Source organism: Crinia signifera, chromosome 4 (genome assembly GCF_055691185.1).
Source record: "Crinia signifera chromosome 4, ASM5569118v1, whole genome shotgun sequence".
NCBI lineage: Eukaryota > Metazoa > Chordata > Amphibia > Anura > Myobatrachidae > Crinia > Crinia signifera.
The window spans coordinates 178,491,515-178,519,039 of NC_139220.1; the positions used below are offsets into that span (position 1 = coordinate 178,491,515).

Consider the following 27,525-nt stretch of genomic DNA (forward strand, 5'->3'; position numbering starts at 1 on the left):
CAGGTGTGGATTAACTCTGGCATTGCTGAATAAGTTGACTTTAATGGATGGACTGCATCAGCTGCTGGCCGCAGAAGTCAGATAGGGCTGACCGCATACAATAGCAGGGGAGTGGCTGACCAAGGGATGCACTCCCTCTGTTATTGCAGTCCATACTGGCAGTCATAAGGGGAGAAAACCTGGGACTGTCTGTCTGTCTGTGGTTTTGGTGGTAGGTGGTGGTAGGGGGGAGGTAGGGCATGCAGCTCTGCAGCCCATTGGGGAAATCTGCCACTGCTCTCATCTTTCAGTTATTTAAGAACTCAATCAAGTTAAATTAAACAGTGCAAGCATCATAAAACGATTATGGACCTATTGACACTTTGTACATAGAGTACATATTTTTAGTAAAAATGTAATAAATAAGGCATGATTGGTTGGTACTTGTCTCTGACAATTGTATCTCTCTCTCCAAGCTTTGATAAATACCCCCACCCTAAATGAAAAGTTTTATTTACTTTGGCTTCCTTATGTGCTTTTCATATCAATATTCATACAGTATCAATAGGCTCAGTTGTTTATTTCCATTGCAATTATATATGGGACTAAACTGGTCACCGATATGCAGTGCAGTGAACACAGTAGATGTGTGTGTTGTTGAAGCAGCAAAAAATGTATGTTCACATATACCCTTAATTCCTGTTTTATCTGCTCTTACTTATGTAGTGGTGCCGTTTACAATTGGTAGTCATTTCCATACAGTGACAATGTATTAAAGTGCTTTGCATATTTTTTTTTCTAACATCATGCACCTACTTTTTCACAATTGCACATTCTTACAGTGTGTAAGTGCATGGCTCTGCTGGTCAAAATGGCAGTTCTTGCTAATATAATGCTGAAGGACAAGTGAGGAAATAGAGAACCCATAGCTGGAATCTTATTGGCTGCTATGGGCACTTCCTGTACACATTCAGAGACTCTGGGGGTTATTTTAAATGCACAGGGGACTGAAGTTTTGCATCTGTGCATACGAAGATGCAGGGTGCAAGCGGGAATGGCGAACTACATGTTCATGGACCCAGAACCCCCACGAGTAAGCCGGTGGCCATCGGGACCCCGAGTGTCAAGGGTTGTAACAGTCGGGATCCCTTCGTAGGGCTAATGACTGTCGGGATCCCGACTGGCTGTCAGCCATCTGGCACCGGTAGCAGTGGAGGTGGTGGGCGTGGGATTGGGCGTTCCAATGAAAATACTGGGCGTTTCCAGGGAAATCCGGCAATGACGTGGGTGTGCCGGTACACAGCTATCGTCAGCTGCCCATCTGTTTCCCGCACAGGGCGCTTGCAAATCAGAGACACCTGATGTGCGTCCGCTGGAGATTGCTGCTTTTAAAAAAATGGGAAAACTCTCCCAAAATCTCTCACTTTCTGATTCTCACACCGTATTCTTTAGAATCTGTACACAAAGTGCTACAATCAGGTCAAGCTCTTCTCATAAAGTCTTTCGCAATATGAGGACTTTTGAGTTAATGATCCATACTGCCACCAGTACAAGCACAAGCTGCGGGGGACACTGGAAAGGATCCTATTGTATTCCTAACAGTGAATAATTCAAAAAGAAGTATACAGTATATTCTTTTATAAGGTAACTAGAGATGTATATTGTATATAGGCTCCAAAAAAGTTTTGCTTTTCAAAGCTTTATACTTATAGGAAATGTGGTAAAACCTCTAAAAATGCAGTTGCCACAGTTGTTGACCACATTTCAACATTAGAACATCCCAAAGACAGCCATAATATTCTTATATTCCCTAAATTTCAGACATTTATATGAAGAAAACCGCAAAATTTAGCAAGGGGGTTGCATTTTTTTTTGTCCTTACTAGCCAGAGAAAATCCAGGTCCTTTTTTCTGGCTGGTAAAGCAGTTTTTACTTTTAAACATCATTTTTATTGATTTTCCAATAACAAAAAGAAGACATAAAGATATAAAACACAAAGCTACAGAGTGGGCTGCTCATTGCTAGGCAGCCCTACAGACACCAGTAAGCAACAGCAAAGATATCTTAAGGCAGAATAAGGCATCTCAGTAAAATGAAATGGAACAGAGAAGCTGTACTTAAACGAGAAGAAGAAAAAATGAAACAGGCAGAAGAGGAATGGAGGATGAAAAAGGAAAAGGAGGTAGTGTAGATGTTAGTAAGAGGTGTGATGAGATGGGATGGAGAGAAAGAGAAAAATGGAGGTACAGTAGGAAATAGGTGTCCAATTACAATATGTAATCAGGTGCAAAAACTGGCCTAAGTAATACACAATAAGTTAAACTGATTAATGAATTTTATCTCAACTGTTCCAGTGTAGATGCTGCTCCTTGGTATACTATTAGAGAGATCTCACCAATATTTACTGGCATCCTGGTAATTGCAAATGCAAACAGCCCCTGGTAGCAATGTCAATCAGCTGAGCACTCTGAGATGGCCACAGGCTGCGTACTCTGTAATGACAGAGGTACGTTGCAATGGATTTCGGTCTATGATAATTTTCGAATAACAGTTCATGGCAGCACAAAAAGCAGGAAAACAAGACAGGTGGAAGCGAAAGTCTCTTCGATGCGTGAAAGTGCAGGCGCTGGATAGTAGCAGCAAGTAGCCGGACACACTGTGCAGAGATGGTTAAGCAGGATGCCCACTCCTGGACTCAAACCAGATGGAGAGTTGCCAGAGGGAGGGTGCCTTGGGGGTTAATGCCTCAAGGATCGGAGCCAGCAGGTGGGGACACACTTGACACGTTTCTTCGTTTTAGTGTGGTAACGTTTTCATCAGCCAGTATATATTGGTGAGAATTCTCTAATAATTTAAGAAATAGGTGTGACTGTTTAATTTGTATACTACTTGAGCTATGTTGCCTGTTAGTAGAGGCAATAGACAAGCTCACTCTCTTTGAAGTCTATGGAGAGATACTGTGGAGGAAATTTACCAAGATGGGAGTTTTATTTCAGATGCAATGTTGCTAACAACCCTTGCTCTGACAACTTGAATTGAGAATAACCTTGATGCCAGAGAGTTGCACAGAGTCTAGAGACACTTCTAGAGATTGGGAATGAATGCATTCAGTGAAAGCGCACAAACACTCCACTGGGTGGAGAGTGGTACACATTTTTTGCATGCAATATAGGAGTTTTTGCTTTCTAAATTGCAATAGACTAAATCCTGCATTTTAAAGCTGAAAACTTGCAATATATAGCAATTTTGAAACACCCACAATAACTTCAGTGGATTTTTTTTTTTTTTTTTAACGAATCATGTCACTGCTGCCAAGGGTAATGATAATTTGCTCACATTTTTTTCAACCAGAAACCATTCTGAGGCTTTAAAGGCAGCAAGGATACAAAGTGTCAGTAAAACAAAATGAGTTTTTCCATCTAAGAGGGAGGGTAGTGGTCCATTTGAACACAGCAGCTGCTAAATATACAGTTTATTGTGTAATGATTAACCTGTGGTACAGAGAACCAACCTAGCAACCCTGGCATGCACATCCATGTTAGAAGCTATAAAATATATCACGAGACCATATAAATTCAATGTTCTGGTGAGCTACAGTTCAGAAATATAAAACAAATGCAATATACAGTATGGTATAGAGAGAAATTGCAAATTTGCAAATTTACAAACACAAAGCAGGACCTTTTTTTGTCCACAGAATTATTCTATTGAAACTGAAAAGTTTGCCATGCTTCCTAGGCGCAGTAGCTACAATGTTGTCTCTATCATGCCAGTCACATCAAACAACAGCATGAGCCCGAGTTCTCTTCAAAACGGGAAATGATTAAGAACCTTCTCATTTCTTCCCTGCTTTCAAGAATCTGTAGGAAATTACTTAAGTCTAGTAGACTATCAGTAACAATGCCTACTTGATAAGAAACACATATGGCTTCTATTTGACTCTTCAATAAGCCCCCACTAAAAAAAACGGAAAAAAAAAACATATCACTGACAATTATTTAAGCACCAGGCTTTTGCTACCAGTCTTATCTGTGCAATCTATAAGTGAGGGGTCTCTATCACATTGATGAGTGTCTCTATGTAACAAAAGCCAAAACCACAATGAAATGTACGTAAAAAAAAAATCAATCTGAAGCACCAATCAAATGTAAAGTATACGCAGCTTCAATACACTATATAAATACTGTGGGATTTGTAGCATTAACTACCATGAAGCACATAAGAAAAGGATAATTATAGAAAAGATTAACATTTCAGTACGCTTATCTTAGAATTAGTGTATGTCAGAACAGCTTTAATCTGAAAAGCTGAATACCACAAAAAATTCAAAGCAATTCCAAATAATGGACTTTCATGAGCATTGGATTAGAAATGATTCTCAGTTCTGCCATTGCATATGGGTGCAATTCGGACATGGAAAATAAAGTGTCAGACCATGTTGGAGTAGTAAATAAAGCAACCCCAGGAATTACATTATAGTGGGCATTAGTACAACCATAAAAAGAATGTTTGAATGACACAATAGCTTTAAAATAGCTTGTTTTGATAACAATGCCTTATAGAGGGAACAGAGGGTGCTGGCCTCACCTGCACATATCCAAAACAGTTAAATGATCTCCCCTGAATGATTACAAATGATAGTTAGTAGATTGCAAGCTAATGGATATCCTACATTTTGCCTGATTCAGGTTAGTATGGAAACCCTGTAGGTTAGTATGGAAACCCTGTAGCTTATGTACAAATCTGAACTACACATACACAGAACCCATTCCATGCATATCCACAATAAGTTCTGTGTGATCATTCGCAGCCCCCCTTAGCTGCAGCATGACGGAAGGCGCAGCATTTGAAGGGTGGAGCAGAGGCAGCAGCAGCATGGGCCATTCTACAAAATAAGTGCGTTACACCCATTTTGTAGGCACCCCGAGGTCAGGATCTGCGTGTTTGGATGTCACTTTCCTGGCCTGTTAGGAAACTGCCTGAGTTAACAAGTCTGAATTTCCTGGCAAGTCTGTCTGAGTGCACTTTAGCTCATACAGACTGGCCGAGGTCTGCAACCAATAGTTGAGCAATAGCATATTAGGTGTACTGATTACATAGCCCCTTTCCTGCATCTTTGCAATACCGTAAATATATGAATCAGCCCATTGTACACAGAACTGTCCAGAAACTATTTGTCAGCTTTTCAGACCTCATGTTTCTTTGCATCTCTCCTGCCAACCCATTCCCCTATTTATAGTCTTGGCCACTGTTCTGTGTGGATGTACAAAGGCCAATTTTTCTGTCGCTAACTGAAGCAAAGCTTCTTGTTTTCAAGAAATTTGAATCCACTGTAGAGCAGAGGAAATGTGGCACTTATGGCCTATTTATTAAAGTCTATAAATCATAAAAATATGGTGATATCCAAGCAAGGATAAAACGAGGTAGCATAACGGGATAATCGCTGGGACAGATTCGAACTGGAAGCGCTGTCCTGGCTGAACCTCCTCGATCTTAATATCCAAATTTGCAGTTCTAAGAAATTGGAACTAGTGTAGACATTTTGTGGAATTTGACAAATATACCCCATTTGTGCTTGCCTAGGGTCATATGCTAAAAGTACATATAACCAAAATATACATAATCAAGCTACAGCTTAACATCACTGGCAAGCTTCTATATATATATATATATATATATATATATATATATATATATATATATATATATATATATATATATATATAAAAGAATCTATTATATAAAATTAATTAAATGCCCCTCATAAAGACCATATAACAAATATAGAAAAATATATAACAAAATAGAAATGAACAGCATTTCACCTTCGCGATTATGGCCAGCGTGTATGGACAGTGATGACCGCTGTAATCGCTGGGGGCAAAGCCGCTCAGTGCATACACACTGAGGGGCCTTCCCCCTGCCTGGCTCTGACAGCGTGGGGGGGGGCGGCGCTATGCAAAACCATCCTCAAAGCCGCTCATCTGTTGGTAATACCAGCAGATGAGCGGCTTTCCTGGCGATGATGTGGGAGCTCGCATCACCGCTCATTGCCGGGCCGTACACACTGGACGGCTTTGTGCTAAAAGCCGCTCAAACTTGCTGTATTGAGCGGCTTTCAGCTCAAAGTCACCCACTGTGTATGGGCCTTTACTGTACACTTCAGTCCTACAGGTGAAAGATATTTGACCCTATTCTAACTGCAACAGTTAAACTAAAGTCATGGCTGTGTCAGTTCTCACATATAGGCCCTTATTCTGATTGAGTCGGACGACTGCGTGTGCGGTCGGACGGCCGATGTTTGTGTATGTACAATAAAAATGTTGGTACACGCTTGTTCAAATTAGTCACATTTTTCAAACAATGAGACAGAAAAATTTGGTCAGTACTGTATCTTGCTCTTTGTCCAAGTCACCAAAAAAAAAAAAACATTGGGCAGATGGTTTACAAGAAACATTAGAAAATCAAATGAGGTTTAACATCCTCTCTGCTGTGGAGCATGTAGTGAATAGATTATAGATGACTTAGTACCCAGTAAGTAAAACACGCTCTGCTAAATTGTATTTGTTTAATTAACTTTCCCATGGCTCCTATGACTCGATAGGGACACATTGCTGCATCCTCTATTGTATATAAAGCAATTGTTATTTCTTAGTGGTGACTGCACACAAGCCACATCTTAAATCATGGTGTATTTCAGGCCATGTTGCTCAGCCAATACAGCAATTAACCAATTTGTTCTTAAGCCAAAAATCTAAACTGTGCAGTCAGTAAAAAGCAAAAATGAGAATCTGATACTCTGTAAACTCAGCTTTATAGCAAGCCTAATGCCGGGTACACACCAGAAAGATTTGGCCTCAATCCTATCAATTTTGATGCAATTTCAACCAATTGTATGTAATTGGGCATGTTTTGGCATGTTTTAGATCCGATTCCGATCCAATGCACGGCCCCGCCAGTCGTTTTGGTCGCTTTAGGGATCCTACCTGCTGCAGTCAGGATCCTCAATCCAACTATGACCGGGTGCCCATCACATGCATATCGTTTGTGTTTTGTGTACAACCGCCGTGCGACCCAGCCTACAGTACTTGAGTGTCATTTCCTGAACACTCCCCCCAGAGCCATGCTTTTCAACATTGTGAACAGTGCTGACGCTGCGGTGGGACTGTCTAATGGATTCCATCCCAATGCAATTCCAGGCTGGTATGTTATATATCTACACAAGGCTCTCCTATGCTTTCCTGTGTCATTGATGCCCACTGATGCCACTGATTTATGCTATACTGACAGCATGCGATTTAAGCACTTTTTGTTATTTTTGCCAGGACCCAAGTACCTGACTGTGTCTCGGAAAATCGGCTATGGAGATGTTAGCCATAATCCAGAAAGTGTTCGGGGGTGAAAGCCTATCAAAAGTTACTGTTTTGAGAAGGCTCAAGTGCTTCAAAGACAGTCGAGAGAGTGTGGAAGTTGAACCCCGCGCAGGACGCCATTTAACCTAACAATATATTTTTGGGGTGTGTGTGGAAACTGGAGTACCTGGAGGAAACCCAAACAAGTATGGGGAGCATATACAAACTCTGCACAGTTAGGGCCATCGTGGGAATCAAACCCATGACCTCAATGCTGTGAGGCAGTAATGCTAGCCATTACACCATCCGTGCTGCCCAATTACTGTAATTTTGGGGAAATCAGCTATAATGCTGGCGATGCACCATACTTCTAGACCTGTGGACCCAACCCAACCCCCCCCCCCCCCCCCCCCACACACACACACACATACACACACACTGCTATACTTTTATTTTTGTTTGAGATTGTACCATATTCTGTGTGTATTCTTAAAATATGCTTAATCCTCTTTGTAACCATTTTTGTAACTAAAGCTCTGAAGTATTCTTGGAATTAAATAATTCACATTTCAGTTCTGACCCTGTGCTTCTTAGGAACCAAACCAAAGTCTAGTGTGTCCCACGTTATCAATTTTTCTATATTGTATTGTGTGTACAGGTACGAGCAAAAGTGTACCTTGCAAACTCCCGCCACCCCCTTCTGTCTATCTCTTCACTGGCTCCCCATTCCTTTCCGAGTTCTCTTTAAACTCCTCAACACCACCTACAAGGCTCTCTCCTCCTCCACCGCTCCTTACCTCTCTGATCTCTATCCACACTCCCTCCTGTCCTCTTCGCTCCATCGCTGACCGCCGACTGACCTCTCACCTAATCACCTCCTCCCACTCCTGTGTCCAAGACTTCTCTCGCGCTGCCCTCCTGCACTGGAACAACCTCCCACCACCCATCAGGCTTTCTGATTCCCTTACCTCCTTCAAGCGCTCCCTCAAAACCCACTTTTTTCGACTAGCCTATCCCTCCTCCTAACCTCTTTTGATCCTCCTATCCTGCCTCCGTTCCCCTCCGTTCCTACTTATCCTATTGTTTTTCATTCGTCCACCCACCTATTTTTAGTATGTTAACTCTTATGAGTAGGGCCCTCCTTCCTCACGTACTCACCCTACCTCATTACCTCACCTGTGCTCCTGTCCTGTTCTTCCCTTCCTCTACTTCATCTTCAGTCTCCTCGACAATTTTGACACCTACTTCTGAACTGATGCTGATTTTAGTTCTACCAGCTATACCCCTATTTATACTGTATTTTTCAACACACCCTGTACGTTACCTTGTAATTTGTTATTTTGTTTGCTATGTACGGCTCTGCGGACACTTTGCGGCGCCTTATAAATAAACGTACTACTACTACTACTACAAAGCCCTAAAATAGACTTTTTCTGGTGGCAATGATCGTTTATGTATAACCCCATGAGTCCAAAGTGACCCCCCACGTCACTGGCGGTGCTACTCCGATTGACGTATCTAGAGAAGTGACCGGTAGGTCTGCTAAATTACAGATTTTTCCTAAATTAAATAGGCAAGAAGAATGCCCAGAATTGTATTTAGGGGTAAGTAACACAGTAGCTCAGATGATTTGTGGGCACCGGATCCATTACAGTGATCTAGCCTCAATAGAATTGTACCTGTGCATGCAAATCATGGGCTTTTACATTTGGGACTGAGAACTGGACACATCTGCTGACACAGGTAAAACAATGGTTCATTTTTTAATGCATCATCAAGAACATGCTCAGCATCCATGATTCATGAGCACTTACAGTAAGCTGTGGTGCCTCTTTGGGACACTACTGTACAAACAGTATAACTATAGCAGAAATACAGTGCAATGGAAAATATGTATAGATGCTACAGGTGCTGATTACTTAATTGGTTTAACCATTAAATTGTAGTCATGAAAAGATGACAGCTCCACACAGACACACTCACAATAACAACACATACACACAAATACATACACTCTCGAACTTTCTACTAGTAATAGATAAAAGTATTATATTTCAAAAGGAATATCTTAGTAGTATGGTGATGTAATAGCTTATGTAATACAGGTCATTATTAAAACATTTTGCTATAAGCAGTTGCTTAATATTGTATTTGAAGTTGTGCCAGTCCTTAAAACGAGTGCCCTATTAAGTCAAGAATAAAGCAGCAGCCACTTAAATACATGAATAAAATATAAGTCTTACTGTGCACTTTTGTATTTTTGTCTTATTCCCTAAAATTTGCTCAACTATTTTTTTTTTCTTGTCAATAAAAATGCAAATATATAATACTCGGTCTTCAATAGCTTCCCATTACTAAATTGGTCCTGAAATTATACCCAGGGGAGAATATGAACTATCGCAGAGCCAGGAAAGTGTATAAGCTAACTAAAAAGAACAAACATACTGGCAGGGATATGCATCAAGCCTTGTAGAGAAATACAGCAGAGCAGTTGCATAAAGCAACCAATCAGTTTGGTCAGTTGAAAGTCTGTGCTAGGTAAAGGACAAAAGCTGATTGGTTTGCTTTGGGTAACTGTCCCACTTCATCTCCTTTCAAAGCCAGATACATCATGGTCATCAGACCAAATCTAAAGGCCTCAATACACTATGCGATTTGGGCCCGATTTCACCTGATTCTGGCCCGTATGATCTCCGGATCTGATCTAATGCACAAGGGACTTATTTCGGTCACATCAGATTGGAGCCGGAGATCATACGTGCTGCACATAATATAAATCTTTTGTGCAGCCATCAGCGGCACATCGTGGGTGCATCTAATTTGAGGAAGCCTGGCAAGGGAGCAGCTGGGGGGGGGGGGACTGAGAGCCAGGCGGCTGCTGATTGGTTGAGAGAGCTCTCTCAGACAATCAGTGGCTGCCCATTCATTTGTATTTTATTTTAAAAAATTTCCCTCCACCCGGCTATCGACGTCCCCCCACCCGGCTCTCCCTCCACCTGCAGCTCCCCAGGAGTCATATGCGATAAATCTTGTGCGATTTATCACATGTAAAAAATGGCACATCAAATGTAAGCCTACCGGAGAGCTGCCAAGGATCGGGTCCGACTTGTCCTTCGTTCTAGTGTATGAGGGGCCTTATCTTCAGTGCACATGTTTTTTTAATTTGAGAAAGATTTTGCTTTTGTGTTCAACTCTGAATCAGGCCCTTAATGCTGTCAGGGGTTTATTTACTAAGATGCAGATGGCATTTTGCGGTGGGCAAACTTTCAGGTTCTATCTATTATCTTCTAGAACAGGGCTCGAGAAATCCCGGGCGCCAGAATTTCCTTCCCGATGTCGTGGAGTGTCCTCAGCAGCGGGAAGCAGGGTTGTCAGCACGGCTCCAGCCACCTGCCTGCAGCCCTGCTGTGTTCCTGCCCAGCATCCCCCTCAGTGCGGCACTTGGTGAGAGGGAGCCTGCTAAGCATAAGTGCGGCGGCCGGCTCCCCTGCCCTCCGCTCAATAATTACTGCCTGCTGACGCTGCAGACCGCAGGAGGGTGTCTTTCTCCTTCAGTGATTATCGCCACAACACCGTCACAGCCTTCCGCCTGTTCTATATGTGTAGTCCCACTGCCGCACTCGGCCATCTGTACTGCAACCCGGGGGCACAGCACAGGCTGTAGACTGCTGAGCTGATGGCTGCGGCGGCGAAACCACACATATAGTACAGGTGGCCTGTGCAGCACAAATAATTGCGCATGTTCCTAGCAGGTGTGGTGGTGCCTAAGCCCTCCTTCTGCTGATATATATATGCTATCGGCAGTGGATGACAGACTGGTGCTCCATACACCTCATAGAAGGTATTTGGAAAACATTACCTCCTGTTCTTCTGCCGAATTTTCTGGTCTTAAACTATTTTATCAAAACTGATGCTGTGCACCTGCACATATCACCAGGATCCATAGAAGATCCCATACTTGTCGCCATACATTGGACACTATTACACGCAATTTGCACATCCAGTGTCTCAACTATAGATTGAAATTGTTACCCCTGAGGAAGTCACTTGTTGACGAAACGCGTTGGATGTTTTCTGTCTTGTAAAAACAACAAGGGCGATACTTCGGTCAAATGAAATCGACAAATCACAAGAATGTTTTAAATTATTGTTTTTATATGTGATTTTGTATTAAATTGTCTAAATTGTACAATGAGTCTGTAATAATTACAGTAATTTTTGGTGGTGCTGATTTGTAATAGTGGCGCACTCTATTTCCATTCTTTCCATTTCCATTCCTTTCCTCCACTAACAGGGGGGACTAATTGAGTTGCTGCCTAAAACTTATTATAGTAGCGCATTGAAGGGGTATTCCATTGTTATATATATATATATATATATATATATATATATATATATATATATATATAATATGAGTTTTAGACCAGATAGCATGCCTGGAATCAAACATTAATGTGATAGCTATGTGTATTGTAGCCATTTTGAGCGATAGTGTTAGGACCTGCAGAAAAGTGGGGTCCCATGAAGGGGGCTGCAGGCTTAAATGCATTGAACAATTTATGAACATATATATATATATATATAGTGTTCCGGCCGGTACTGGGCTTCCCCGTGGACACTGGCAGGGACAGGCAGCAGGCTCTTAGGGGGAATGCCAGATTTGTATTTAGCACTAGAGAGAATGAGAGAGTTAGTTTCCTGTACTTATTGTTATTAGAGGATGGGTCCAGGAGGGTTGGGGCTCAAAAATAGTCAGGGGGGGGGGGGGGCACCAAATTACCAGATTACTGCCTTGTCCCGGGTATGTAATTACGGCATGTGGTATTACATGTAATAGGCATTAGAGTGTGTGGCATATTGTGTAAGGAGCATTACGATGTTTGGTATAAATGTGTAATGGACATTACAGCGTGTGGTACAGTATATGCAATGGGCATTAGGTGTGAATTTTTGGTGCGCACTGTCCCTATTAGTGTATCTGGCTTGTACATTTTCATCCTGGCTCCTAGATTTTAAAGAAATTTGTCAAGCCCTGTTCTAGGAGGTGCTAAATAAATTAGTAGATTCTGATTGGTTGCTATGGGCAACATCCCATACTCAATATAACTCCCTTCTTAGTAAATAAACTCTGCAGTCCAAAATTTACCAGTGACTTGATTGCAATGTAAAAGGGAAAGACATGCACAGCCTGCCCCTGTAAGCTGAATTACTACTAAAATATGTATGCATATGTACACATAAAAATAAAAACAATGTCACAGTTAATGGTTTTTGTATTAAACCGTATTAATTTGGCAATCAAGGAATGAGGGTTTATATGTGCAGAGCAGGGAGGCCAGCACTGTTGTGCCTAGCAGCGCCCTGACATCTAGAAACGTTCTTGCTTTAATTCTGGCATGAAATTAAACACAGACGTTAGCTATCACGTCATTGGGGATGTGTGTGTACCTATTATGTGTCAGCTCGATGCAAAAAAAAAAAAAACAATATTCCTCAATGACTGATGTTAATTGCAATTCAGTGTCCCTTGTTAATAGCATCAACGTGTCTGCTTTTCCTGTCATGTTCATGCTGGACTGAAATAGCAATAGGTAGGCATTGTGGGATATGAGTGAAGGAAAAGGATTGCTTATTGTTTATGACAGAAAATGTTCCATAGGAGTATTGGGTATTTCATGATTTTGCACCTAATCATATGTTCTCTTAAGAGGGTATTTCTTGGACCCTTTATTGTTAAATAAAAATGACCTAATTGGTAAACTTAAATTAGATAATAACAGAATTAATTTGCGATTTGGTCTTAATTTGCTAAAAATATCATATAAATTTGCCAAATAAATCTCACCCTCATAGTGCATGCATTGTGAGAACGAAAATCAGAAAGCCTTTATCTACAGTTGCGATGTGCTCTGCAACGGGTGGCTAGTGCTGTAAGAGAGATATGAGGCTGCATCCAAGGACGCAGCAGGAGGCTTCTGATTTTAATAGAGGCCTCCTGCTGCATTACCACGCAGTGCTATCACTGCAGTAGCAGTGAAATAAAATCCAACTGCACTGGAATGACCTCCTTTATTTCTAGAGTACCTATCTAGAGAAACCTAGTGGGGAAGGGGGGGGGGGGATTAGGACTTATTAGGGGTGGGGGAAAGCAACAGAATGATCTATATCACTGGGCACATTTGTAAAAACATAGCACGTCCATGATGTTTTGGGGCATGCTGAAGCCATCAACTGCATTCACTGGACTCTGCAATGGATATTCTGTGTAACCTTAGGGTTGCTCAGATGTAAGATGGTTGCCATGATGTTGGTCCAATGCTATGGGGGAGATTCTCTAAAGCAGAAATGCGGTAAAAACCCCGTTATCTGTTTGCTCTATGGCCCCTCCACAGTGGCAGCGCTGTGGAGGAAATTGCCAGCAAAAGCTGGCGATTCCCTGCAGAAGCCTATGGGCTTCTTACCGCAGCGCTGTGTGAGGGATCCGTCACAGATCCCTCCCAGCATGCGCAGGTGGACTCCCGGGTCACAGACCCGGAAGTTCAGTGCCGGCACCGCATCGCAAGGGACAGCTCTTATTCGCAAGAGCTGTCCCTTGCGTTAATAACCGCATATGATAGAGCATATGCCGTTATTAAGAATGCGGTGCCCAGTAAAGGGGGGCAATAAGGGGCAGCGGATGTTACAACATCCCGCCCTATGTCTTTAGACAGCAGATTTGAGTAGCTGGTAGTGGGCATCTTTTTACACAAGATGATACCTGTTGCATTTGCAAAAATTCTCTGATGATTCGCTGCGACCGAGGATGCAGCAGTAACCCGGTCTGCATCTACCTCTGAATCAGGCCTACTAGAGGTGTGTGCTTAATGACTGGGGCACATTATCAATGTTGCTTTCTAAAAGATGCTGACCATTCGGGCACCTGCAGCTATCGATTTCGACAGCTGCAGGTCTCCTGAGCCATACATCCCAGCAGGGAGAGCACGGACACTGCGGTGGGTGCCGGATCTGAGCTGCATGTGAGGTCTTACACATTCACACTGGAGCTGGACGGGCAGGGAGACACAGCGCTAAGCACTATGCTGATGCATTGTGTCCACTCCCCTGCTTCAGTAGACTAGATGTCAATACATCTTGTCAATGTATTTTTCTTCTTCGACTTGGTAACGAGGCAAAGCAGAAAGTGCTATAGTCGCATGACATGTGTACCTTTAACACATCTGCACCCCAGTGTGTGATGTCACTAACGGTGGGTGGAGTACACTGCTTAAATCCGGTTACCCTTTCTCACCTGGCGAGCAGAGACTAATGTGTATCACCAGGGGCACCCATTTGGCTGTAATGGGCTTCTACATGAGAGACCCAGGGGTTGCGGTCCCAAGATTAATCCCACAAGGCAGAAACTGACAGAATAGGATACAATGATTTAGCTCAGGATCAGCCAGGGGTCAGGGCAAACAGCATAGACTGCAGATCAGAATACAAGCATAGCATGTTATAGTTTAATGCATTCTATCTTGGCATTTTTACACAATTAAGGTGTAATCTTTCTACAGTACATACAATATATGAAATACACAATAAAGTACTCTTTTCTGAACATGACGTATATGACCTATACATAATATTGAAGTGAAGCAAATAAAATTTATTATCATATATATATATATATATATATATATATATATATATATAATATATATATATATATATATATATATATATATATATATATATATATATATATATATACATACACATACATATACAGGACCTGCACTCTCACCCTCACATATCAGGTAGCCGCTGGGGTGCCGTATAAATAGCGGTGTAGCCAAGACTCACACTGCTATATAAATACAGAGAACTCCCCAATGGGGAAAACAGCACTCACCAGACTTCGTAGAATGTAGTCACCCGGGATCAGTGTCCCAATCGGTTTATTTGGTCAAAAGGAAGAAAGCCTGCCGACGTTTCGGTCCCTTAGGACCATTCTCAAGGCAGTACAGCAATGCAGCAATAAACAGCGATAGTAGAACCAATGTGTCAACGTGGTAACAGGGGCCAAACGCCCGTTACCACGTTGACACATTGGTTCTACTATCACTGTTTATTGCTGCATTGCTGTACTGCCTTGAGAATGGTCCTAAGGGACCGAAATGTCGGCAGGCTTTCTTCCTTTTGACCAAATAAACCGATTGGGACTGATCCCGGGTGACTACATTCTACGAAGTCTGGTGAGTGCTGTTTTCCCCATTGGGGAGTTCTCTGTATATATATACACATATATATATACATACATACATACATACATACATACATACATATATAGGTCTAGTGTCCATGAGTCTCCAAAACACTGCCATCTGCTGGCAGAGAGTGAAACTACATCTCTTTCTCACACATGCACAAACACAGAAGGTAGCAGACTAGCTTTCGAAGCAGGCTTACTAGTTTTTATATTTACCACTACTGTATTCAATATTTTTCACTTCTCATAACATTTGATAGCCAGACGGAGCACTTCAATGTCAGTACGGTGCCATGATAACCTACTGTATAACATACATTTGTCATCAAAGAGCTCAATAATTTAATTTACTCTATTTCATAACTTTGCAGGGTTATTATTGAAAAAGTGATTGACAATCTCAATCAACTGAAATAGTGTTACTGTATAGCTACAGGTTTTACCTTTTGCTAATGAGAAAAACTCTGCTAATTATACTGTATCTTGTTCTTGAAGTAATATATAATGTATATATCACTAGACAGTGATTAATGTCATAAGTACTTCTAGAAGTATAACTAAGTCCCTTTAATGGTTTCAGCAGGCAAGTACAGCAGTTCAATACATAGGTTTGGCACTTTAATGAAGATCCATCCTAATTTGGGTGCTTGCCATGGATGCTTCTGTGTACACCTCCGCTAGTACTGCAGATGACAGGCCTCAGGCTCCTAATATCAGTGACCATCAGGTTGCTAATGGAGAACATCTGGTTTCAGCAGGATATCAGCTATTAGCTGCTGGTAAAAGCACGATTTAGTCCCAGTTGAAATTCTAAGCTCTAATAGGTGCAAAACACAATTATAATAACAGTACATACAAGAAAGAGTAAGCAAGTTGATATAATTGTTCATCAATTTCCCACAGCTATAAATATACAGGTATAATGCTTGTTTTTGGTATCCTGCTATCCAAGACACTCAGGGGTAAATTGACTAATGCTTCTAAAAATTAAAAGAGGTCATGTTGCCCATAGCAACCAATAAGATTTTATCATTTTCTAGGAGAGGGGTGGATAGAAAGAAACTGATTGGTTGCTATGAGCAACATGACTTCTTTTTATTTATAGCCCTCAGTGGAAGTGGAAATCAAGAGAGGAACAAATGGAAGCACTGATGAAGCGGGACCCGGGTGTCGTTTCTCCGACATCGGAATCCCGATTGATAAATGCCCGACAGTCGGGATCCTGACTGCTAGGGGCTATTTTCCCATGTTTTGGTCCACAACCCCCATAGAGGCAGAGTAGAACAGGTGGCAAGCTCCGTGAGGGGCTCCGATGCACTCGCCCCCCTGTTGTACTACTGATAGGATTCCGATGTTAGAAAATGCATGTGAGAATCCCGACGGTCGGAGACAAATACCACACCCAATTAAACATTCTCTAGTTATCCATTGATAAAACCATACATCGTCAGATGTAACGGGAAGTAAATACCTGTTCCACATTGGGGCTATTGGGACATGTTTAAAAAAAACAACCTTATTACTGTATTCCTGTTGTGTCAAACATGGGATATATGTGTTAGTATATACTTTATGTAATAATCACGGAGTTACCTACTACCCTATAATCTCTCTGATACTAACTATTGGGAGATATCTTCCCAAGAAAGTAGGCTAAGATCCCTGCTGTACATGAAAATATCTGCTGCTCTTCCAACACACAGAAAAGCTTTGCCACAAGGTAATGGCCTCTGCTTTCCTACACTGAAGACTAATGTAACAAAACAGCTATAAAAGAAATATGTATGGCGTTGCAAGTAAGTCTGGTCTAGCACATGCACTCTATCCAGTATGTATATATACAGCAAGAAGACTGGCCATCATCATGACTCAATAAGTCAGCACAAAACTTGCATTACAAATATGGGCCTGATTCGAGAGAGATGGATGGAAATTGCAAGCAGCTTTGCACGATTATAAGTAAGGACATGCAGGAGACGTCTCAGTAGAAGAGATGCCTCCTGCATGTAGCTGTGATCCCAGCATTTCACGAACCGGGATCCAATGGTCGCGATATTTCAAGCAGAGGACTAGCTGACGCCCAATTTATCACCCTGAATAGTCCAGAATTTTCAACAACAAAAAACATAAGATATTCATCACAAAGCAGCCATTACAACATTGAGGGTTATCCTTAGACTGTGCATGTGAATGGCTATTGAAGCCGTATGCAAGTTGATTGACAGAAAGCCAGATGTTTTATGGGAGTGTCAGGCAAAACACTGGTGTGCCCAGACATTCGAGGGCAAGCAGTTTTCGGAAACTTGGCTCCTGATTGACTGATAAGCAGCCAATTGCGCACTTCAGACTGAGGAGTGGAGAATCTAAACATTCCTCGCTACTCCTGGTCCGGCTTGGTACGTGTACTGGCATTTTTTATTTTACCTATCGTGGGGATGCTACTTGGACGGAAGAGGATGCGATCTTCACTAGAGGAGATGGTGAGTATAATTTACTTCAACAGGTACCCTGTGGATATTCTACATTGACAGTGGACCGATCCTTTGGGTCAAGGTAGGTGAATATTGTATGTATGGGATCCATATGTGCAGATAGAGCCATCATCATCTAGCCCTTTAATAGGATTAAGTGAGCCAGAGTTGTTGGACTTAATCCTATGATAATCCCCTAATGTATTGTTCTACTGTATGTATTGTATTGCAATCAATTGTATTGTGTCAATTGATTAATATCGGATATGTGAACCGATAGATATAATAGCAGTTTATTCTATAAACAATGTTAAAATAGATGCAATTGTGTAAATCTGGGTGAGTAACAATATTACTCTATACACAAATACATGAATCTACACATGGGTGAAGATATGAGTCGTCCTATAAACCACACTAATCAAAAGTGACTAAATGTGGTTTCAGTATGACTCACATCTTCACCCATGAGGAGATGGAGATTTGTATGTGTTTTTGATAGAATCCCATCTCAGAAGAGATTTTGAAGTTTGAGGCAACTTGCATGATAGTTTCTTTCCATCCGTGGTACATACTTTGTTTTGAGCATGGGAACATATTTCTAGCTAAAAAAATTTTAGGTTGTTAACTTATGTTTGTTTACTATGGGCCGCTGCTTTACTGTACTGGTGTGCTTTGTACAATCTCATTTGGTCAAACTTGCTTTGCTAATGACAAATTCACATTTGTTTTATATAAGCACCAGCCACATACTTGCAGGAAATGTGACTGATGTCAGACAAATCTCTCAATAGGCTCATCAATAAATAGTCCACATCTCAGGATACACGCCCATGTGGTGCTTCTTTTACACTCCTAAAGCAGAGACGGGCAGGGAGACGCTGCCCAACTGCCGTGATACTGAGATGCGCGTGCACGTGAGACACACGTGCGTCCCTGTCCCTATCGCCGGCGCACGCCAGAGAGGAGTCTCTGGCGAGCGCAGAGCAAAGTTAAAGCCGGCTCCATCTGTAAGTGAGAATTGGCCAAGGTGTGTCTGGCTCAGAATCATGCTTCCTTTAAATTACATTTGCAGTCTGTAACACGCACAATTTTAAAAACTTGCAAAATACAAAATTACACACAATTCCAAATGCACATACATCAGATTCAAAGATATTAAGTTCTATAGAGTTTCCTTTGGCTAACTGTAGAAAAATTATAAACTGTATATTGCTTTCAAATTATGTTGAAATGTACATGATGGTAATAGTGAGAATAGCAGGCATGTATTCATATCTTCATTGATATTTACATAACCTTCTGCTGATGAGAAGAAACATCTGATTTAGGTACCAATAAACTCTTCACCAGAGTGTCTAAGACACTGGGGGGGGGGGGGAGGGGGGGGGGTTATTCAATCAGTGCCTCTATTTCTGCCAGCGGAAAAAGCGGCACTCGCCTATTCAATGTTGACTAATTGTTGAATTTGGGGCCATTTTCGCATTTCCAATATTGAATACCGGACTGTCTAGTTACAGTCAGAACAGGTCAAAAACGGCAATGAACCCAACTGTCGGGAACGTACTGACAGTCGGATTTGGGATTGAATACCCCTCTTTGGGTTATGCTTGTGAAATATATCACATTGGTCTATTATATTGTACCTATGTATTCGTAAGTAAGTTCAATAAAGGGGGACATGACCTGTAGACATATTTTGCTAAGCACATCTTAAAATATTGCATGTATATGATTTTTACTGTATATATCTTAAATATTTCATGTGAAAGAAGTCTTTATCAAGCAAACAGATAAAAATACTGTAAAGACGAAATAATTATTAGCATCTTTTATTACAAAACAATAGGATAAACAGAAGGTCTCCTACCTCGGTCAAGTGTGGTGTTGGGTTAAATCCACAAAGGTTGCATACCATGTTCTTGCATTCTGTACATGTATTAAAATTGGGAGGGTCCATAGAACCAATATTCAGCTCTGTTTTACATAGAGGACATAACAGTTTTGTATCTATTATCTTTTTAATGACTTCTGGTTCTACTTCTTTTGAAATTTGATTAGATTCAAGAACATTCTTCTGTGTTTCTTTCTGTTGAGTTTTTTCTGGATTTGTTACTTTTGCTAAAGGTCCCAATTTGGTTTCTTCTGTTTGTTTTGCAACTACAGGTTGTGTATCTTTTTTCACTGGAAGGATTTTGGGTGACTGTGGATTTGTTACTTTTTCTAAAGGTCCCAATTTGGTTTCTTCTGTTTGCTTTGCAGCTACAGGTTGTGTTTCCGTTTTCACCGGAAGGATTTTAGGTGACTGTGAAGCTATAGGTTCTTTTGCTGATTTACTGGGATCAGTTGTTTTTTGTGGAGGTATAGGCTGCCTAGAAGCTGTACCTTGAGTGTTTTGTGCTTGAGTTCCTGGTTGGGCTGCGGTGGATATAAAACTAGAGGCTTGGCTAAATATTGATGCACCAAACCCAAAAAGTTTTCCAGTAACTGTTCCCTGTGGTGTTGTAGGTTGAATTTTGGGAGTTTCTGTGACACTTCCCAGGTTCAAACTGAAACGTCTTGGTTGATCTTGTGGTTTTGGGGGCTGAGTTGTAGGTGGCGCTACTGTTTGCGGAACCGAAGGTTTATGTGAAGGACTGGGATTTTGGGGAACTGGAACTGCAGGTTGTGATGCTGTTTGTGAAACCACAGGTTTTTGTAAAGGGCTTGGTTTTTGGCTTGTTGACAAAGGAGACTGTGATGTTTGTGGAACCACAGGTTTATGTGAAGGACTGGGTTTTGGGCTTATTGGTCCAGGGGTCTGCGATGTTTGTGGGGCCACAGGCTTATGTGTAGGACTAGGTTTTGGACTTCCTGGCCCAGAAGGTTGAGATGTTTGTGGAGCTGTAGGTTTATGCAAAGGACTTGGTTTTGGACTTCCTGGCCCAGAAGCCTGAGGTGTTTGTGGAGCTGCAGGCTTATGTGTAGGACTGGGTTTTGGGCTTCCTGGTCCAGAAAGTTGAGATGTTTGTGGAACTGCAGGTCTATGTGAAGGACTTGGTTTTGGGCTTCCTGGCCCAGAAACCTGAGGTGTTTGTGGAGTCATAGGTTTATGTGCAGGACTGGATTTAGGGCTTCCTTGACCAGGAGGCTGAGATGCTTGTTGAACTGCAGGTTTATGTGAAGGACTGGATTTTGGGCTTCCTGTCTCAGGGAGTTGAGATGTTTGTGAAACAATAGGTTTACTTGAAGGAATGGGTTTTGGGCTTCCTGGCCCAGGAGGTTGAGTTGCATGTGGAACTGTAGGCTTATGTGAAGGACTGGATTTTGGGCTGCTTTGTTCAGAAGGTTGAGAAGTTTGAGGAGCCATAGGTTTATGTGGAGGAATGGGTTTTGGGCTTCCTGGCCCAGGAGGTTGAGATGTTTGTGCAACTGCAGGTTTATGTGAAGGACTGGATTTTGGGCTTCCTTGCTCAGAAGGTTGAGAAGTTTGAGGAGCCATAGGTTTATGCAAAGGACTGGATTTGGGACTTCCTTGCCCAGGAGGATGAGATGGAGGAGCAGGTTTATGCAAAGGACTGGATTTTGGGCTCCCTTGTCCTAAAGGCTGTGACGTTTGTGGAGCTACAGGCTTTTGTGCAGGAGTAGGTTTGGGACTAACTGGCACAGTTGGCTCTTTTGTAGCTTGCTTGCCATCAGCTTTACTGTTAATCTTTTTTGGACTTTTTGTAGGATCTTCTTTCAGTTGTGAAGTTTCTCCTTTTTGAGAGTTTTTTTGTTGCATATCCTGCGTGTGATGGGACATAGGAACATTATAGTCTGGTTTATTCTTGTCTATAGCTGAATGTTCCACTGAAGTCTTTGACAAATCTGTTATGTTAGGTTGCATCTTTATAGGTGCAGCCGCTACAGCAGCTGATGTAGTATCAGTCTTTGTCTGAAGCAATTTAGAAGGAGATCCACTGTGGACTGGCTCCACTGGCTTTTTTTCAGGTACCAATGGTTTGCTTTTATCTGGCATCGTGGCTTTACCCGTTTCAGCTGTTGATTGATTAGATTTGATTGAAGAGTCAGATACTGAAGTCTCTTTGCTTAATATTGGTGGTATTTTGGAACCTTGCTTAGTGGTGTGATCTGGCACTGTGTTTGATTCCTTCTTTACTGAAGAAACAGATTTATCAGTTGGTGCTATTACAGGTACATGCTTTTGCTTAACTGGCTGTGGCATAGGTCCAGAGGCAGTCATATCCATACCAAGGGCTCTCTGCATCTGACAGTTTAAACAGAGCCATTCTTGTATCTGTTGTCAAAAGAAAAACAACATCATAAATACAAATAAATAATAATTATCCCAATCAAATTATTACATTTTTCACATAAAACCAGCTTTTAAAACTTGACTGAAAAAGAAGCCCAAAAAAAGAAGCTCTTTAGCTGATGTAGCCAAATCTATGACATGCTAATCTATGCAAATATACTGTACAGTATACACCTGTACATTATGTAGCAGTATTCAATGCTCTGACACAAGTTATTATGGCGAGCAGTGCCAATAGCTCACCATCATAGCTAGCTGTCAGTATTCAACTGCCACCCCTTCACTTGCCGTTTCCATCTCGCTGGTTCTTTTCAGCAAGTTGGAAATGGCGAGTGTGTCCATTAAAACGGCGAGTGTGCCAATTTAAGGCGCAGTTTAAGGGAATCCTCACCATTCTCTAATGGCGAGGATTTGCCAGGAACATTGAATACGGCAAGTGGCCAGCGAGAGGGTTTGACATTGAAGATGTCATGTTTTTGGCGATCCTCGCCGAAAAAAACAAGCCATCCTCACCATACAAATCCCCTAGCCGGCGGCATTAAATACACCTCATAGTGTTTATTGAAAATAACGATAGTGACTCTACTACATATTGCAGGAACCATTAACTGCTGACGGAAGCATTTCTTTTTATTACAGATTTTCAAAAGAAATGCAGCATATCCAAAATGTATTTTCTATTTTTAAAAAAGTGGTAACCAGTGTAATTTAGACAAGGTTAATTACAAAAATGTGCTTATGTTTATTTGTTTTTGCTATCTTGGCATCATAGAAAGTTATATTTATTAATCCTGGTTCATAATATTGGGAACACTGCAGACGTAAAGCTTCCACACCAGGGGTTCCGCATTATTTAATATATCATCACTTCATGGTTAAACATTTCACAGTATATGGCAAGATGTACAATTAGGAAAATGCAGTCAAAACCACCTTCTCAGTTTTACCACATTTCCATATGTACTATAACCCAGCCGCTGAGATTCTGATGCAGAGGGTAATGATAACAAAAGCTGATGTTACCCTATAGAAGCCTATGGGCTTCTCTACGCATCTGTACTGTCATAGGGATCCAATTTGATCTCTCCCAGCCTAATGGACTTCCACGTCATAAACCCAGAAGTTCAGGGACTGGCAACCATCGCAGCTCTTATTGAAAAAGCTGCCCTTTGCAGAACTAAAGGTGCATTATCATCGCAGTAAGTGGTAAAATGTACCACAAATGGTTTGTACATCCTGCCCTATTTATTTAAAGTCCTTAATAGAAAACTTGTCTTTTCTATATGTGTATATGCATTTATTCTGGGGAGCACCATCCACATATTAAAAGATAAAACTCTGTTTAAAATCTTTTAAATGGTTAACTAAATTTGACATATAGTAATGCAACACTGGCTCTATTCACTCTTTTCACTGCTTGAAACATCTGCCCCACTGTTTCCCCCAGTGTAGGCTTTATAATCTCTGGTTAGCAGTGGGCTAGTTTTCACTACATTCTTGCCTAATTTGCCCAGTGGTGTTACAGATTCACAATGATAAGCTTTGTTCGGAATACTACCATTATTGACCTGTTTCATGATGCCACAAATTACCTCACTTTTTCTTTTTGTGGAAACTAGCTCAGAATATCTGAAACAAATGGACATGGCTCTGAGATTTTTGAAACATCGCTGGAATGTTTCAATGTAAATTGCAAAAATGTAATAAATGTCTTTGGTGACAGTCAGTGGCAGATTTCCCACTAAGCATGTGTCTAGGGGCATTAATTGTTGAGGATGGTAGTGAGGGGTGGGGGAGCAGTTATGTGGGCAGTTAGGTATGTTGGGGTAATGGGGGTCCAGTAAGGTGTTAGGGGGAAAGTGTAAGCTCTGGGGGATAAAGAAATGTGAGGAAAACAGTGTGAGCTGTGAAGATAGATCTGGACGGAACTGGAGTGAGTAATAAAAGAGGTATTGAGTAGACTATGGATAGATATTGAGGTAGGAAACACAAAGAGACATTTTTTACTAGAAGGGTAGTGACCAGTAATGTTGTGACTAGGGTCTTCCTGACCCCTAAATCAATTGGTGGCTATAAGTCAATATCTAGTTTATACACAGTAAATTAATCATAGCAGGGATTAGAATCAACTGCAACACAGTGGGGATCAGAGATTGCAACTACAGTGTATCATCCTAAACAATAGCAAAATCATTCTTGCATTATAAAAGGAAATTGGATTAAGTTTTATTTGACACTACAGTTTTTTACAGACTGGTAAGTGTAGTTTTTTTAATAGTTTTTTTTTACTGGCAGTTTCTAAAATGTAGCAATGGCTGATAATCCTGTACTACTTCAAGGAAAGAAGTCGCATGCGATCCCTCTTGAACCGCCCAGGCGGCTGTATCGCATATGATATACTGTATGATATGCGGTCCTTTTGCATATGATATATTGTATGTGTTACCATTCCTTTCTGCTGGGAGACTGGACTTGCAGAACACAGGGCCTTATTCTAGTTCACTCTTAGAGGCAAATTCCTTCTTAGCTGGACAAAACCATGTGCACTGCAGGTGGGGCAGATGTAACATGTGCAGAGAGAATTAGATTTAAGTGGGGTTTTTCTTCAAAGTGAGATCTATATTGCAGTGTAAAAATAAAGCAGCCAGTATTATCCCTGCACAGAAGCAAAATAACTCACCCAAAGCTAAATCTCTCTGCAGTGCACATGGTTTTGTCCAGCTAAGAAGGAATTTGCCTCTAAGAGTGAACTAGAATAAGGCCCACAGTCCCATACACATGAGATCAGTTCTACTGTCAAACACATGCAATTTGGCCACTTTTCAACCAATTTCTCGGACCGATCCATTGAAATTGGGTGTAAAGTGGGCAAATCGTACTAATGTATGGCCAGTTTAACATGGATTTTGTAGTAACATTTGTATCCAAATGTAGAGTATGCCATTGTGCATCGTTTCAGAACAAAAACAAGACAACAACCGTAACTCTTTGACATTTTTAAATGATAGAAATTGTAATGTATATGAAATAATAAATATTAGTTGGTCATAATTATTACAAAAACTGTGTAAATATTTATTTTTCGCCTAAAAACGCTAAAATCTACCTACAATAACTATAATTATGATGGTTACTGGTAATAGTAAAAATAACAACAATAATAATAATAATTCTGCTCTATACCCTTACTCACATAAAGTAAATATTTAAAAAAATAAAAAAAATTAAAAGTACTAGTAATGTAAAATGCTTATCAATGCTCCACATGAGAAAGCGACTAAAAAAATATTAGCAATGCTTATTGTCTTATCTGTTTAAACAACTGCACTTCCTGTGCTGGCTTATACACAGGGCACAGTCAGGCTGGTCACATGGGGTGGCATAGTAGTAAATTACAGTTGCCAGGAAACATAACAAAGGTACAGATGGCTCACTGCAGTTGACCTCTTTAGCAATGCATATCAATGTATAATTTACTCAAGTGTTAAAAAAATCTGTTTAATTTAGCATCAATGCTGATACACAGCAAACAGTCATGGTAAAACACACTATCTGATGGTTTAAAGAAACAAAGAATGTTATAGCAATCTGTGTGAATGATTTTGTTTTTCAAATTTGATTTTGTATGAAGAAAAGAAAATCAGGCTGAAATGAACAATGGTTGACATTTTAAGCAAATATTTTTATATTAAATGAAATGAAAATAATTATGTGTAAGTTAACTGAACATTTTTCATTTATAAAGGCACTGAGGTTGAGTACTGCATAAGGGTTATTTCTCTGCACTTGTGTGTGGGGTGTGTTGACTGTCATTGAACTGTAGCTATAAATTACCTTCGAATAGAGAACAATGGTCCTACAATAAAATAAGATTATTTACCAATGATCCCTCTAAAATGAATAGAAAGTAAATCGTTAACAGGCTCATCTAATGAGAACTACAAAAGGAATGCATCCATAGGGCCGTAATCAATGGGGGTCGCCCCGGCCGGCGACAGGGTTAAACAGCGAGGGTCGCAGAAAACCAGCGGTCCTCGCTGTTTAACCCCCTCACCGGCCGATCGCCCCATTCAACTTTCCAGGGGAATCCTCACTATCACAGGACGGCGAGGATTCCCCCAAACAGCGAAACCTGCGGCTAATGCAGTGAATCAGCTGCATTTCAGCAAAATACGCCAATTCCTCCTTGCTCCAAAAACAGAGCGAGGGGGAATCGGCGTATTAGGGGGATCAGTTGAATACTGTGGGGGGTGAGCGGAGACAGCGAGCAGGCAGCACTGCTCGCTGTTGCCGCTCGCCCCCGGCATTGAATACTTGCCATAATCTGGAGGATTTCTCTCAAATTAAATGTGTAACATTATACTTTCCATATTGTTAATTTTAGAGGACAATGGTCAGCAGCTATCAGTGGCAGCAAACGGTGATGAATCAACACATAGAAATAGTGCATCTGGTGTGTCCCTAACTTCATAGAAAACCAGCTTCTTTATTTTAGGTGAATTAATGCTGCATTTTCATAGACTGAGAGAACACAGCCACTACAGGCACATACTGCAGAAAGTGTATATATGTGTAAAGACCTAAAACTGTTTGTAAAATATATTAAGTAAGTTCTATAAATAGAAACCAGAAGGCATGAAAATGTGCTTCTTCACGGTAACAGTACAGGGACGGGAGATTCATCTTTGGAACCCAGTGTGCAACCACCCTTAAGTCGGCTATGCATGCTGTGGGCAGTTCACAGCATACATGGCCTAAAAATGTCTATAACGCTTAATAATGATTGGTTCATTTTTGAGCATGGTGAAAAATGTAATTGTCTGACGACTGCTATAAGCTTATACTGTATATGTTCTCATTTTCAGAACACATTAAAAAAGTTGCAGTGAAGCTTGAAGTGATTTGTCCCCAAACCACATAACAAGATTGTAGCTACATGAGAACAAACTGGACAATGATTAGTAGGATTGACTCTTTGGGTGGAGCCTGTGGGTGACCACCTTTATGTAGTCATCTGCCCTATTACTGCCTTTTAACTCCCTTTGGAATATGAATACCTACCCTACATATGAATTGGAGATATTGAAAAATAAACAAATTATCTACAGAATACAAAAAGTTATATTAATGTATCCTGTTTGTTATAAAGATTATGATGTGATGTTTCCCCTTTCCTTA

The 27,525-nt window shown here is 41.0% G+C and overlaps 1 protein-coding gene across 6 annotated transcripts in view; it reads right to left on the reverse strand.

Moving 5' to 3' along the window:
• PCLO (piccolo presynaptic cytomatrix protein) overlaps positions 1-27,525 on the reverse strand; it is a 266,980-nt gene that overhangs the window by 202,869 nt on the left and 36,586 nt on the right. For all 6 annotated transcript variants that reach the window (XM_083183080.1, XM_083183079.1, XM_083183078.1 and 3 more), the window contains exon 3: positions 19,921-22,329. In XM_083183080.1, coding sequence (XP_083039206.1) covers positions 19,921-22,329 — 2,409 coding nt within the window. The remainder of the gene's footprint in view (positions 1-19,920; positions 22,330-27,525) is intronic.